Genomic DNA, 15,000 nt, shown 5'->3' with positions numbered 1-15,000 from the left:
GGCTCCACCAAAGCCTAGTCCAACTGTGAGATGCCCTCCCTACGTCCCTGCCCCCGGTGTGGGGAATCGGGGGGGAGAGGGTGGGCTGCTGCCTTACCCACGACCGCGAGGGAAGGGGGGCAGGGCCAGTACTCTGTCTCAATCTTGGCGGGAAGGTTGGGGTCTGGAGGTTGAGCTGCTGGAAACTTGGACGATTCGATGATGAGATCCTCGATGTATTTGCTCGTTGGAAGCACAGCCAACGGTTCTGCAATAAAGGCACAAAACAACAATGAGCTGGCACTGAACGAGCTGGCACTGAACACTGGCACTGAACGAGCTGGCACTGAACGAGCTGGCACTGAACACTGGCACTGAATGAACTGGTACTGAATGAACTCGCACTGAATTAACTGGTACTGAACACTGGTACTGAACGAGCTGGCACTGAACACTGGCACTGAATGAACTGGTACTGAATGAACTAGCACTGAATTAACTGGTACTGAACACTGATACTGAACAAGCTGGCACTGAACACATTGATACTAAATGAGCTGGTATTAAACAAGCTGGCACTGCAGGCAGGGAAAGTCAGGGAGACATCAGAACGGAATTGAGTTGACAGAACGATCCTGACCCAAAACGTCACCTATCCATGTTCTCCAGAGATGCTGCCTGACCCGCTGAGTTACTCCAGCACTCTGTGAAACGTCACCCATCCATGTTCTCCACAGATGCTGCCTGACCCGCTGAGTTACTCCAGCACTCTGTGAAACGTCACCTATCCATGTTCTCCACAGATGCTGCCTGTCCCGCTGGGTAACTCCAGCACTTTTGCCTTTTTACTAGTTGAAAGATACAGCAGAGAAACAGGCCATTGGGCCTGCAAGTCTGTGCTTACCATTGGTCACACGGTCACACTAGTTCTGCGTTTTCCTGCTTTCTTACCCACTCCCTACACATTGGGGCAGTTTACAGATCTTCAATTAACCCACAAACCCGCACGTCTTTGGGATGTGGGAGGAACCCAGAGCACCCGGAGGAAACCCACAGGGTCACAGGGAGAGCATGCAAACTCCACACAGACAGCAGCTGAGGTCAGGTTGGAACCCGGGTCTCTGGCGCCGTGAGGCAGCCAGCGGCTCTACCTGAACTAAAAGGGATGAAGTAAAGCAAAGGGTGGCGGGAAAGGAGGGCATTGTGTTGCATTTAGATTACAACCAATGCTCCACTTTCTCAGCCGGATTCTCAGTCAGTGGACTTAGCAAACTGCTCCTCACGGGCGGCATGGTGGCGCAGCGGTAGAGTTGCTGCCTTACAGCGCTTACAGCGCCAGAGACCCGGGTTCCATCCCGACTACGGGTGCTGTCTGTACGGAGTTTGTACGTTCTCACCGTGACCTGGGTGGGTTTTCTCTGAGATCTTCGGTTTCCTCCCACACTTCAAAGACGTGCAGGTTTGTGGGTTAATTGGCTGGGTATGGATGTAAAATTGGCCGCAGTGTGTGTAGGATAGTGTTAATGTGCGGGGATCGCTGGGCTGTGCGGACTCGATGGGCCGAAGGGTCCTGTTTCCCCTGATGTATCTCTAAACTAAACGAATCCGCCCCCCTGACATCAGTCTGAAGAAGGATCTCAACCCGAAACGTCACCCATTCCTTCTCTCCAGAGATGCTGCCTGACCTGCTGAGTTACTCCAGCATTTTGTGAATAAATACCTTCGATTTGTACCAGCATCTGCAGTTATTTTCTTATACTATCAGTTTGTCCAAGACTGTTTCTCCAGTGATGGGGTGGAATGTAATTCCCTACAGTATTATTCCGCATTACTGCATGTCTGTGGTATGTTCTACACAAACATATCAGAGTAACTCCTCCCCATTTCCTTGCCCCCCAGAACTATCTCATGGGATCTTTGCTTTCATATTCTGAACAGAAATTCTAAACGTCTTTCCTTCCATTGCCCACTTATTGCTGCATGGTTGTTGATGTGTGTTTCGGCCTCTGCTGTATTGGTGGTTATTCCGTTCTCTGGGCCTTGTGCTGACGTTTGCCCCCTTGACGTGTTGTTGCTTGTAAATGAAGGCCCTCGTTAATGTCCCAGCTCAGCCACCGTTGGTTGGTCTCCCCCTCGGCATCTTTCCTCGTCACACAAATGCATTTTGCTCCTTAAATGTCTGCCGCTGTTTGTTGAGAGTGCTTCTCTCTAATTGATCTGCCCGCCCAACTTTAGACAACTCTGCCCTCAATAGTCAGAGTTATACAGCATAGAATCAGGCCCTTCGGCCCAACTCGTCCAATGTGCTCAGCCCATTTGCCCACGCTTGGCCCAGATCCCTCTACACCTTTTCTATCGGCATGGTGGCGCAGCGGTAGAGTTGCTGCCTTACAGCGAATGCAGCGCCGGAGACCCGGATTCCATCCCGACTACGGGCGCCGTCTGTACGGAGTTTGTACGTTCTCCCCGTGACCTGTGTGGGTTTTCTCCGAGATCTTCGGTTTCGTCCCACACTCCAAAGACGTGCAGGTTTGTAGGTTAATTGGCTGGGTAAATGTAAAAATTGTCCCCAGTGTGTGTAGAATAGTGTTAATGTGTGGGGATCGCTGGTCGGCGCGGACCCGGTGGGCCGAAGGGCCTGTTTCCGTGCTGTATCTCTAAACTAAACAACACTAAACTATCCATGTACCTGCACAAATGTCTATTAAATTCCATACCTATACCCACCTACAGCTTAACTGCCAGCTTGCTCCACCTGCCCAACACTTTCTGGGTGAAAGGTTCTCCCTCAGATCCCCCCTCACCTTGAACCCATGCCCCCTAGTCCCACTGGCTCACTGGTGCTTTATTATCACGTGTGCTCTGTACAGTGAGGTGGTGTTTGCAAAGTTCACACAAGCACAAGTCACTATACACTGATCAGCCAAAACATTATGACCACTGACAGGCGAAGTGAATAACATTGATTATCTTGTTACAATGGCACCTGTCAAGGGGTGGGATATATTAGGCAGCAAGTGAACAGTCAGTTCTTGAAGTTGATGTGTTGGATGCAGGAGAAATGGGCAGGAGTAAAGACCTGAGCGACTTTGACAAGGGCCAAATTGCTCTGGCCAGACGACTGGGTCAGAGCATCTCTGAAACGGCAAGGCTTGTGGGGTGCTCCCGGTCAGCAGTGGTGAGTACCTACCGACAGTGGTCCGAGGAGGGACAAACCACAAACCGGCGACAGACAGGGTGTTGGGCGCCCAAGGCTCATCGATGCGCGAGGGCAACGAAGGCTACCCCGTCTGGTCCGAACCGACAGAAGGTCGACTGTGGCCCAAGTCACAGAAAATGGTAATGGTGGTGACGGGAGGAATGTGTCACAATACACAGTGCATCGCACCCTGCTGCGTATGGGGCTGCACACGGAGGACCAACAGCATATTAGGCAGGTGGGCATAATGTTCTGGCTCATCAGGTCATAATGTTTTGGCTGATCTGTGTATTTTGGCACCATTTAGTCATAAAGTCATAGAGTCATTGAGTGATACAGAGTGATACAGCCTGGATACAGGTCCTTGGGCCCAACGTGCCCACACCGGCCAACATGTCCCAGCTACACTAGTCCCACCTGCCTGCGCCTGGTCCATATCCCACCAAACTTGTCCTATCCATGTCTAACTTATCTAACTGTTTCTTAAATGTTGGAATAGTCCCAGCCTCAACTACCTCCTGTGGCCTGGCTGTGGACTAGGGCTGTGGCTGTGGACTAGGGCTGTGGACTAGGGCTGTGGACTAGGGCTGTGGACTAGGGCTGTGGGCTGTGGACTAGGGCTGTGGACTAGGGCTGTGGACTAGGGCTGTGGGCTGTGGACTAGGGCTGTGGACTAGGGCTGTGGCTGTGGACTAGGGCTGTGGATTAGGGCTGTGGACTAGGGCTGTGGACTAGGGCTGTGGGCTGTGGACTAGGGCTGTGGACTAGGGCTGTGGACTAGGACTGTGGACTAGGGCTGTGGACTGTGGACTAGGGCTGTGGACTAGGGCTGTGGACTGTGGACTAGGGCTGTGGACTAGGGCTGTGGACTAGGGCTGTGGACTAGGGCCGTGGACTAGGGCCGTGGACTAGGGCCGTGGACTAGGGCCGTGGACTAGGGCCGTGGACTAGGGCCGTGGTCTAGGGCTGTGGACTAGGGCTGTGGACTAGGGCTGTGGACTAGGGCTGTGGACTAGGGCCGTGGTCTAGGGCCGTGGACTAGGGCTGTGGACTAGGGCTGTGGACTAGGGCTGTGGACTAGGGCCGTGGACTAGGGCCGTGGACTAGGGCCGTGGACTAGGGCCGTGGTCTAGGGCCGTGGACTAGGGCTGTGGACTAGGGCTGTGGACTAGGGCTGTGGACTAGGGCCGTGGTCTAGGGCTGTGGACTAGGGCCGTGGACTAGGGCTGTGGACTAGGGCCGTGGACTAGGGCTGTGGACTAGGGCCGTGGACTAGGGCTGTGGACTAGGGCTGTGGACTAGGGCTGTGGACTAGGGCTGTGGACTAGGGCTGTGGACTAGGGCTGTGGACTAGGGCTGTGGACTAGGGCTGTGGACTAGGGCTGTGGACTAGGGCCGTGGCTGTGGACTAGGGCCGTGGACTAGGGCTGTGGACTAGGGCTGTGGACTAGGGCCGTGGACTAGGGCTGTGGACTAGGGCCGTGGACTAGGGCCGTGGTCTAGGGCTGTGGACTAGGGCTGTGGACTAGGGCTGTGGACTAGGGCTGTGGACTAGGGCCGTGGTCTAGGGCCGTGGACTAGGGCTGTGGACTAGGGCTGTGGACTAGGGCTGTGGACTAGGGCCGTGGACTAGGGCCGTGGACTAGGGCCGTGGACTAGGGCCGTGGTCTAGGGCCGTGGACTAGGGCTGTGGACTAGGGCTGTGGACTAGGGCTGTGGACTAGGGCCGTGGTCTAGGGCTGTGGACTAGGGCCGTGGACTAGGGCTGTGGACTAGGGCCGTGGACTAGGGCTGTGGACTAGGGCCGTGGACTAGGGCTGTGGACTAGGGCTGTGGACTAGGGCCGTGGACTAGGGCCGTGGACTAGGGCTGTGGACTAGGGCCGTGGACTAGGGCTGTGGACTAGGGCCGTGGACTAGGGCCGTGGACTAGGGCTGAGGACTAGGGCCGTGGACTAGGGCTGTGGACGGGCCGTGGACTAGGGCCGTGGCTGTGGACTAGGGCCGTGGACTAGGGCTGTGGACTAGGCCTGTGGCTGTGGACTAGGGCTGTGGACTAGGGCTGTGGACTAGGGCTGTGGACTAGGCCTGTGGCTGTGGACTAGGGCTGTGGCTGTGGACTAGGGCTGTGGACTAGGGCTGTGGCCGTGGCTGTGGACTAGGGCTGTGGACTAGGGCTGTGGACTAGGGCTGTGGACTAGGCCCGTGGCTGTGGACTAGGGCCGTGGCTGTGGACTAGGCCTGTGGCTGTGGACTAGGGCCGTGGCTGTGGACTAGGCCCGTGGCTGTGGACTAGGGCCGTGGCTGTGGACTAGGGATGTGGACTAGGGCTGTGGACTAGGGATGTGGACTAGGGATGTGGACTAGGGCTGTGGACTAGGGCCGTGGCTGTGGACTAGGCCCGTGGCTGTGGACTAGGGCCGTGGCTGTGGACTAGGGCCGTGGCTGTGGACTAGGGCCGTGGCTGTGGACTAGGGATGTGGACTAGGGCTGTGGACTAGGGCTGTGGACAAGGCCCGTTGCTGTGGACTAGGGCTGTGACCAGGTGCCACTCTAACACCTCTAACGAAGGCTACCCCGTCTGGTCCGAACCGACAGAAGGTCGACTGTGGCCCAAGTCACAGAAAATGGTAATGGTGGTGACGGGAGGAATGTGTCACAATACACAGTGCATCGCACCCTGCTGCGTATGGGGCTGCACACGGAGGACCAACAGCATATTAGGCAGGTGGGCATAATGTTCTGGCTCATCAGGTCATAATGTTTTGGCTGATCTGTGTATTTTGGCACCATTTAGTCATAAAGTCATAGAGTCATTGAGTGATACAGAGTGATACAGCCTGGATACAGGTCCTTGGGCCCAACGTGCCCACACCGGCCAACATGTCCCAGCTACACTAGTCCCACCTGCCTGCGCCTGGTCCATATCCCACCAAACTTGTCCTATCCATGTCTAACTTATCTAACTGTTTCTTAAATGTTGGAATAGTCCCAGCCTCAACTACCTCCTGTGGCCTGGCTGTGGACTAGGGCTGTGGCTGTGGACTAGGGCTGTGGACTAGGGCTGTGGACTAGGGCTGTGGACTAGGGCTGTGGGCTGTGGACTAGGGCTGTGGACTAGGGCTGTGGACTAGGGCTGTGGGCTGTGGACTAGGGCTGTGGACTAGGGCTGTGGCTGTGGACTAGGGCTGTGGATTAGGGCTGTGGACTAGGGCTGTGGACTAGGGCTGTGGGCTGTGGACTAGGGCTGTGGACTAGGGCTGTGGACTAGGACTGTGGACTAGGGCTGTGGACTGTGGACTAGGGCTGTGGACTAGGGCTGTGGACTGTGGACTAGGGCTGTGGACTAGGGCTGTGGACTAGGGCTGTGGACTAGGGCCGTGGACTAGGGCCGTGGACTAGGGCCGTGGACTAGGGCCGTGGACTAGGGCCGTGGACTAGGGCCGTGGTCTAGGGCTGTGGACTAGGGCTGTGGACTAGGGCTGTGGACTAGGGCTGTGGACTAGGGCCGTGGTCTAGGGCCGTGGACTAGGGCTGTGGACTAGGGCTGTGGACTAGGGCTGTGGACTAGGGCCGTGGACTAGGGCCGTGGACTAGGGCCGTGGACTAGGGCCGTGGTCTAGGGCCGTGGACTAGGGCTGTGGACTAGGGCTGTGGACTAGGGCTGTGGACTAGGGCCGTGGTCTAGGGCTGTGGACTAGGGCCGTGGACTAGGGCTGTGGACTAGGGCCGTGGACTAGGGCTGTGGACTAGGGCCGTGGACTAGGGCTGTGGACTAGGGCTGTGGACTAGGGCTGTGGACTAGGGCTGTGGACTAGGGCTGTGGACTAGGGCTGTGGACTAGGGCTGTGGACTAGGGCTGTGGACTAGGGCTGTGGACTAGGGCCGTGGCTGTGGACTAGGGCCGTGGACTAGGGCTGTGGACTAGGGCTGTGGACTAGGGCCGTGGACTAGGGCTGTGGACTAGGGCCGTGGACTAGGGCCGTGGTCTAGGGCTGTGGACTAGGGCTGTGGACTAGGGCTGTGGACTAGGGCTGTGGACTAGGGCCGTGGTCTAGGGCCGTGGACTAGGGCTGTGGACTAGGGCTGTGGACTAGGGCTGTGGACTAGGGCCGTGGACTAGGGCCGTGGACTAGGGCCGTGGACTAGGGCCGTGGTCTAGGGCCGTGGACTAGGGCTGTGGACTAGGGCTGTGGACTAGGGCTGTGGACTAGGGCCGTGGTCTAGGGCTGTGGACTAGGGCCGTGGACTAGGGCTGTGGACTAGGGCCGTGGACTAGGGCTGTGGACTAGGGCCGTGGACTAGGGCTGTGGACTAGGGCTGTGGACTAGGGCCGTGGACTAGGGCCGTGGACTAGGGCTGTGGACTAGGGCCGTGGACTAGGGCTGTGGACTAGGGCCGTGGACTAGGGCCGTGGACTAGGGCTGAGGACTAGGGCCGTGGACTAGGGCTGTGGACGGGCCGTGGACTAGGGCCGTGGCTGTGGACTAGGGCCGTGGACTAGGGCTGTGGACTAGGCCTGTGGCTGTGGACTAGGGCTGTGGACTAGGGCTGTGGACTAGGGCTGTGGACTAGGCCTGTGGCTGTGGACTAGGGCTGTGGCTGTGGACTAGGGCTGTGGACTAGGGCTGTGGCCGTGGCTGTGGACTAGGGCTGTGGACTAGGGCTGTGGACTAGGGCTGTGGACTAGGCCCGTGGCTGTGGACTAGGGCCGTGGCTGTGGACTAGGCCTGTGGCTGTGGACTAGGGCCGTGGCTGTGGACTAGGCCCGTGGCTGTGGACTAGGGCCGTGGCTGTGGACTAGGGATGTGGACTAGGGCTGTGGACTAGGGATGTGGACTAGGGATGTGGACTAGGGCTGTGGACTAGGGCCGTGGCTGTGGACTAGGCCCGTGGCTGTGGACTAGGGCCGTGGCTGTGGACTAGGGCCGTGGCTGTGGACTAGGGCCGTGGCTGTGGACTAGGGATGTGGACTAGGGCTGTGGACTAGGGCTGTGGACAAGGCCCGTTGCTGTGGACTAGGGCTGTGACCAGGTGCCACTCTAACACCCAGAAAACAGTGAAAGGAGAGGCACGTTACCGTTCAGTTTGTAGATTGGCCGCTTCCTGTACATGTTGGTGCCGATATCTGGAACAAATCGAAACAAGATCAGTGAAAGCATCAAACCTCCTGCAGCAGTCCCACTGCCACCACTGTCCACGCGCTCCGACAGATGCCTAGCCAGGGCTCCAGGTGAGAGAGTTGCCGGGCAGGTAGGGCTTTATTCCTTGGAGCGCAGGAGGATGAGGGGGGATCTTCCAGACATCACCCAGGGTCAGGGACAGTTTCTTCCCAGCTGTTATCAGGCAACTGAACCATCCTCCTACCAGCTAAAGTGTGGTCCTGACCTCCCATCCACCTGATTGGAGGCCTGTGAACCATCTTTACGCAGACTTTATCTTGCGCTAAACGTTGTTCCCTTTGTCCATTATCTGTACATGGTGGGCGGCCTGATTGCAATCATGTATAGTCTATTGTTTGACTGGATAGCACGCAACAAAAGCTTTTTGTACACGTGACAATTATAAACCAAACTAAACTATTAAATCATGTACGTGGGTCAGGGGTTATGGGGAGAAGGCAGGAGAATGGGGTTAGGAGGGAGAGATAGATCGGCCATGATTGAATGGCAGAGTTGACAATGGGCCGAATGGCCTCATTCTGCTCCGATCACTCATAACATTATGAGGAGAATAGATATATATAGTGAGTCTTCTCTCCAGGATAGGGGAATCAAGAGCCAAAGGTTTCAGGTCAGAGGGGAAAGGTTTAACAGGAGTGCAAGGGGAAGGGTGGTGGGTGTACAGTGAATGCAAAGAAGGTTTACGTGCACATTGCCATGACTTGAGGGCCTGAGCTATGGGGTGAGGTTGGGCAGGCTTGGAGCGCAGGAGGCTGAAGGGTGATCTGTGTAAAATCACGAGGGGACTGGATAGGATGAATGCATCGACTTTTACCCAGAATAGGGGAATCAAGAACCAGAAGGCATGGGTTTCAGATAAGGGGGGAAATATTTCATAGGAATCCGAGGGGCAACGTTTGCACTCAGAGGGTGGTGGCTGTGTGGAGTGAGGTGCCAGAGGAGGTAGTTGAGGCAGAACACTATATCAGCACTGTAAAGACGTTTGGACAGGAACGTGGATAGGAAAGGTTTGGAGAGATATAGGCCACCCGAGGGCAGGTAGTGTGAACCTGGGTCTCTGGTGCTGCAACTCTAGCGCTGCGCCACCGTGCCGACCCAGGACAGGCCAGCTGTATCGGACATTAGGGATGAAACCGCTGCATGCTGACAGAGATATCTGCACCATCCTTCACCAGGCAGTGATGAAAGCCTTCATTGCGAGAGGATTTGAGTTTAGGAGCAAGGAGGTCCTACTGCAGTTGGACAGGGCCCTGGTGAGACCGCACCTGGAGTACTGTGTGCAGTTTTGGTCTCCTAATTTGAGGAAGGACATTCTTGATATTGAGGCAGTGCAGCGTAGGTTCACCAGGTTAATTCCTGGGATGGTGGGACTGACTTATGATGAAAGAATGGGTCGACTGGGCTTGTATTTACTAGAATTTAGAAGGATGAGAGGGGATCTTATAGAAACATATAAAATTCTTAAGGCTAGATGCAGGAAAAATATTCCCGATGTTGGGGGAGTCCAGAACCAGGGGTCACAGTTTTAGAATAAGGTGTAGGCCATTTAGGACTGAGATGACGAAAAACTTTTTCACCCAGATGTGAATCTGTGGAATTCTCTGCCACAGAAGGCAGTGGAGGCCAATTCACTGGATGTTTTCAAGAGAAAGTTAGATTTAGCTCTTAGGGCTAAAGGAATCAAGGGGTGTGGGGAGAAAAAGCATGAATGGGGTCCTGATTTTGGATGATCAGCCATGATTACAGTGAATGGCGGTGCTGGTTTGAAGGGCTGAATGGCCTCCTCCTGCACCTATTGTCTATGGTTCTTTGGGTGAGGTGGTAGAAGACTGGAGGATGGCTAACGCTGTACCGTTAATGAAGAAGGGCAGAGGGACAGGCCAAGGAACTACAGGCCGTGAGCCTGACCTCAGGGGTGGCAGTTACTGGAGGCAACTCTGAGAGACAGGATCGACCAGCATTTGGAAAGACACGGGCTGATCAGGGATAGTCAGCATGGCTTTGTGTGTGGGAAATAGACATACATTCCTGGAGCAACTCAGCGGCTCAGGCAGCATTTCTGGAGAAAAGGAGTCGGTGACATTTCGGGTAATTGTGTTTCACAGTTTTGATTCTGATAACGAGGATTGAGGAGGCCAGGACAGTTGATGTGGCAGATACAGATGTACATGACGCGGCAGATACAGATGTACATGACGTGGCAGATACAGGTGTACATGGCGTGGCAGATACAGGTGTACATGACGTGGCAGATACAGGTGTACATGACGTGGCAGATACAGGTGTACATGACGTGGCAGATACAGGTGTACATGACGTGGCAGATACAGGTGTACATGACGTGGCAGATACAGGTGTACATGACGTGGCAGATACAGGTGTACATGACGTGGCAGATACAGGTGTACATGACGTGGCAGATACAGGTGTACATGACGTGGCAGATACAGGTGTACATGACGTGGCAGATACAGGTGTACATGACGTGGCAGATACAGGTGTACATGGCGTGGCAGATACAGGTGTACATGGCGTGGCAGATACAGGTGTACAGGATGTGGTGGATACAGGTGTACAGGATGTGGCAGATACAGGTGTACATGATGTGGCAGATACAGGTGTATATGACGTGGTGGATACAGATGTACATGACGTGGCGTACATGGACTTTAGCAAGGCCGCTGACATGGTAGATACAGATGACTGGACTACTAGTAATCTGCAGATGCTGGATTATTACAGATAGACAGGGTGGCCAAACATACAACGTTCAGATGGCATGGGAACAAGGGTGGGACATCCACTTGAATGAAACATTACGATCGACACAAAAAGCTGGAGTAACTCAGCAGGTCAGACAGCATCTCTGGAGAGAAGGAATGGGTGACGTTTCGGGTCTAGAACCTTCTTCAGTCTGATGTTCCCGCCCCGAAACGTCACCCATTCCTTCTCTCCAGAGATGCTGCCTGCCCCGCTGAGTTACTCCAGCATTTTGTGTCTACCTTCAATTTAAACCAGCGTCTGCAGTTTTTTTCCTACACAAGCTGAACTGGGGAGATGGGCCAAGGATGGCAGGTGGCATTTAACCCCGACAAGTGTGAGGTTTTGCGCTTTGTAAGTTAAACCAGTGCAGAATGTGCACAGTAAATGCTGGGGCCCTGGGGAGTTGTAGAACAGAGAGACCAAGGGGTGCTGGTACACAGATAGACAGGGTGGCCAAACATACAACCATAGAAACATAGACAATAGGTGCAGGAGGAGGCCATTTGGCCCGTCGAGCCAGTACCGCCATTCAATGTGATCATGGCTGATCATCCAAAATCAGTGCCCCGTTCCTGCTTTTTCCCCATATCCTGTGATTCCGTTAGCCCTAAAAGCAAAACAGGTATCTAACTCTCTCTCGAATACATCCAGTGAATTGGCCTCCACTGCCTTCTGTGGCAGAGAATTCCACAGACTCACAACTCTCTGGGTGAAGAAGTTTTTCCTCATCTCAGTGCGAAACGGACTACCCCTTATTCTTAAACTGTGACCCCTGGTTCTGGACTCCCCCAACATCGGAAACATTTTTCCTGCATCTAGCCTGTCCAACCCCTTAAGAATTGTATATGTTTCTGTATGATAAAGCCCTTTATTGGGACATTGTGTTTCTGCTGTATGTGTTGGTGAGACAACACATGGAGTTCTGGTCGCCCGGCAATAAGCTGGAAAAGTGCAGGAAGGGATCTCGAGGATGTAAACCGGCACTGGAGGGCCGGTAAAGGAGAGGCCGGTCAGGCTAGGAAGGTTTTACTTGGAGAGTAGGAGGCTGAGGGGTGAAATAGTTGTGGTTTATAAAATTATATATGAGGGGCAGCGGCTCGCCACTGCCATCTCATGGCCAATTAGGGAAGGACAAAGGTGGATGCTCACAGTCCTCCTCACAAGGTGGAGATGTTTAAAACCAGAGGGTCACAGAGTGCTGGAGTAACTCAGCGGGTCAGGCAGCATCTGTGGAGAACATGGATAGGTGACGTTTCACAGAGTGCTGGAGTAACTCAGCGGGTCAGGCAGCATCTGTGGAGAACATGGATAGGTGACGTTTCTGGTGAGACCCTTCTTCAGACTGATTGTGGGGGGGAGGGGGAGAAGGAGTGAGGCAGGACATGGCCGACACGGTTGAGGGTGGGTTCTGATAAACAGATGATTGCAACAAAGGCCAGAGATGAGAGCAGAAGGGGTGAGACAGGTTTGAAGAGTTGTGGATTGTGAGATCAGAGTAGTTGCAGGGGGGAAATGGGTCGGAGCCCAGGTGGGGCACGGAGGAGGGAAGGGAGAGGGGAGGTCAGGGGCATGTGGGGGGGGGAAGGGAGTGGGGAGTTTATGCGACCCAAAATTGGAGCATTCAATGTTCCTCGCTGTACGCTGCCCGAGTGGAATATGAGGTGCTGTTCCTCCAGTTTGCGTGTGGCCTCACTCTGGCCATGGAGGAGGCCCAGGACAGAAAGGTCAGTGTGGGAGTGGGAGGGGAGTTGAGATGGTTAGAGGCCGGGAGATCCAGTAGGCATCGGCGGACTGAGCGCGTGTTCGCTGATAAGGTCGCTGAGACTATGCTTAGTCTCGCTGGTGTGCAAGGGGCCATATCAGGGACACTGGGTACATCAGATGAGGCTGGAGGAGGTGCACATGAACCTCTGCCTCACCTGGAAGCAACGCTGGGGACCCTGGACGGAGTCGAAGGGGGAGGTAAAGGGACAGGTGTTGCATCTCCTGCGGTTGCAGGGGACGTTACCTGGGAAGGGGGTGGTTTGGGTGGGAAGGGACAAGTTAACCAGGGAGTTGCGGAGGGAACGGTCTCTGCAGAAAGCAGAAAGGGGTGGAGATGGGAAGATGTGACTAGAGGTGGGATCACATTGGAGTTGATGGAGTCGGAGGATGATGTGTTGCATGTGGAGGCTGGTGGGGTGAAGGTGAGGACCGGGGGGAACTCTATCCTTGTTGTGTCTGGGGGGAGGGGGAGCAAGAGCAGAACTACGGGACACACAGGACAGATGGAATGGAACTACAGTAGCTCAGTTGGACCAAGCGGCCTGTTCCTGATTAGTTCCAGTTTATTGTCACGTGTACTGAGGTACAGGGTAAAGCTTTTGTTGCGTGCTAACCAGTCAGCAGAAAGGCTAAACATGATTACAATCAATCTGTCCACAGTGTAGATAGATGACGAAGGCATTGACGTTTAGTGCAAGGTAAAGTCAGTAAAGTCTGAGAGTCTCCATTGAGGGAGATGGGAGTTCAGGACCGCTCTCTGGGTGTGGTAGGATGGTTCACTAGCCTGATAACAGCTGGGAGCTGTCCCTGAATCTGGAGGTGTGCGTTTCCTCAACAGGAGAGGGAGGGGCGGAGGGAGAGGTCGGGGTGAGACTGGTCCTTGATGCTGCTGCTGGCCTTGCCGAGGCAGCGTGAGGTGTAGATGGAGTCAGTGGAAGGGAGGTTGGTTTGTGTGATGGTCTAGGCTGCGTCCACAACTCGCTGAATTCCTTGAGGTGTTGGATGGAGCTGTTCCTGAATGGTACTGTGATGCGTCCCGTTAACATGCTTTCAGTGGTGCATCTGTAGATGTTGGTGAGGATGTGGGGCCGAGCCCCAGTGTTGCAACTCTCTCTCCGTCAAACCTGCAGCGGCTCAGGGCAGCAGCTCACCATCGCCACCTCATGGGCAGTAATGGCAGTTTGCACAACAGGCCACCTACGGTTCAGAGGTAGACTTGGAGGAATACGCATCCACTGTGCTCTCCTACATCAACTGCTGTGTGGAGAATGTCACGGAGGACAAAGAGATAAAGATGTTCCCAAACCGGAAACCCTGGATGAACAAGGAGGTACAGAACCTGCTGAGGGCACGCAACAATGCCTTTAAATCTGGTGACACTTCAGCATACAGTGTTGCCAGGTCAAACCTGAACAAAGGTATTAAAAGGGCCAAAGACACCCACAGTGGAAGACCACTTCAACACCACGGACACCAGAAGCATGTGGCAGGGTGTCAGGGACATCACTGGCTACAAGAGCAGCCCTGCCTGCCCCCACAGCGATATGGCATTGACCAACGAGCTTAACACCTTCTTTGCCCGCTTTGAAACTGGCAAAACCACCTTGAGTGAAAGAACCCCAGTCGAGGCGGTGGGACAGGTCTTGCAACTGAACACACAGGAGGTACAACGCGCTCTGCAAAGGGTCAACCCACGCAAGGCTGCAGGACCGGATGGAGTTCAAGGAAGGGTACTGAAGGACTGTGCTGAACAGCTGGCTGAGGTATTCACCAGGATCTTTAACCTGTCATTATCTCTGGTTACGGTCCCCAAGTGCCTGAAGTCGGCTATCATAGTTCCGGTGCCGAAAAAAGCAAAGATCTCCAACCCGAATGACTTCTGCCCGGTTGCCCTAACGCCGATAGTCATGAAGTGCTTTGAGAGGCTGGTCCTCTCACACATCAAATCCAGCATCCCTGACTCACTGGACCCACATCAATTTGCATACAGGGCAAATAGATCTACAGAGGACGCCATCTCTCTGGCTCTTCACACTGTCCTGACTCACCTAGAGAGACAGGGCACGTACGTGAGGATGCTATTCATAGACTGTAGCTCTGCCTTCAACACGGT

General features: G+C 54.7%; 1 protein-coding gene across 6 annotated transcripts in view; it reads right to left on the bottom strand.

The window, feature by feature from the left end:
• dmtn (dematin actin binding protein) overlaps nucleotides 1-15,000 on the bottom strand; it is a 75,947-nt gene that overhangs the window by 35,124 nt on the left and 25,823 nt on the right. For all 6 annotated transcript variants that reach the window (XM_078428788.1, XM_078428791.1, XM_078428793.1 and 3 more), the window contains exons 4-5: nucleotides 8,258-8,305; nucleotides 98-247 (exon numbers count right to left, since the gene is read on the bottom strand). In XM_078428788.1, coding sequence (XP_078284914.1) covers nucleotides 98-247; nucleotides 8,258-8,305 — 198 coding nt within the window. The remainder of the gene's footprint in view (nucleotides 1-97; nucleotides 248-8,257; nucleotides 8,306-15,000) is intronic.

Source organism: Rhinoraja longicauda, chromosome 36 (assembly GCF_053455715.1).
Source record: "Rhinoraja longicauda isolate Sanriku21f chromosome 36, sRhiLon1.1, whole genome shotgun sequence".
NCBI lineage: Eukaryota > Metazoa > Chordata > Chondrichthyes > Rajiformes > Arhynchobatidae > Rhinoraja > Rhinoraja longicauda.
The sequence above is the reverse complement of the archived record's forward strand: the minus strand, read 5'-3'. Positions and strand labels throughout refer to the sequence as shown.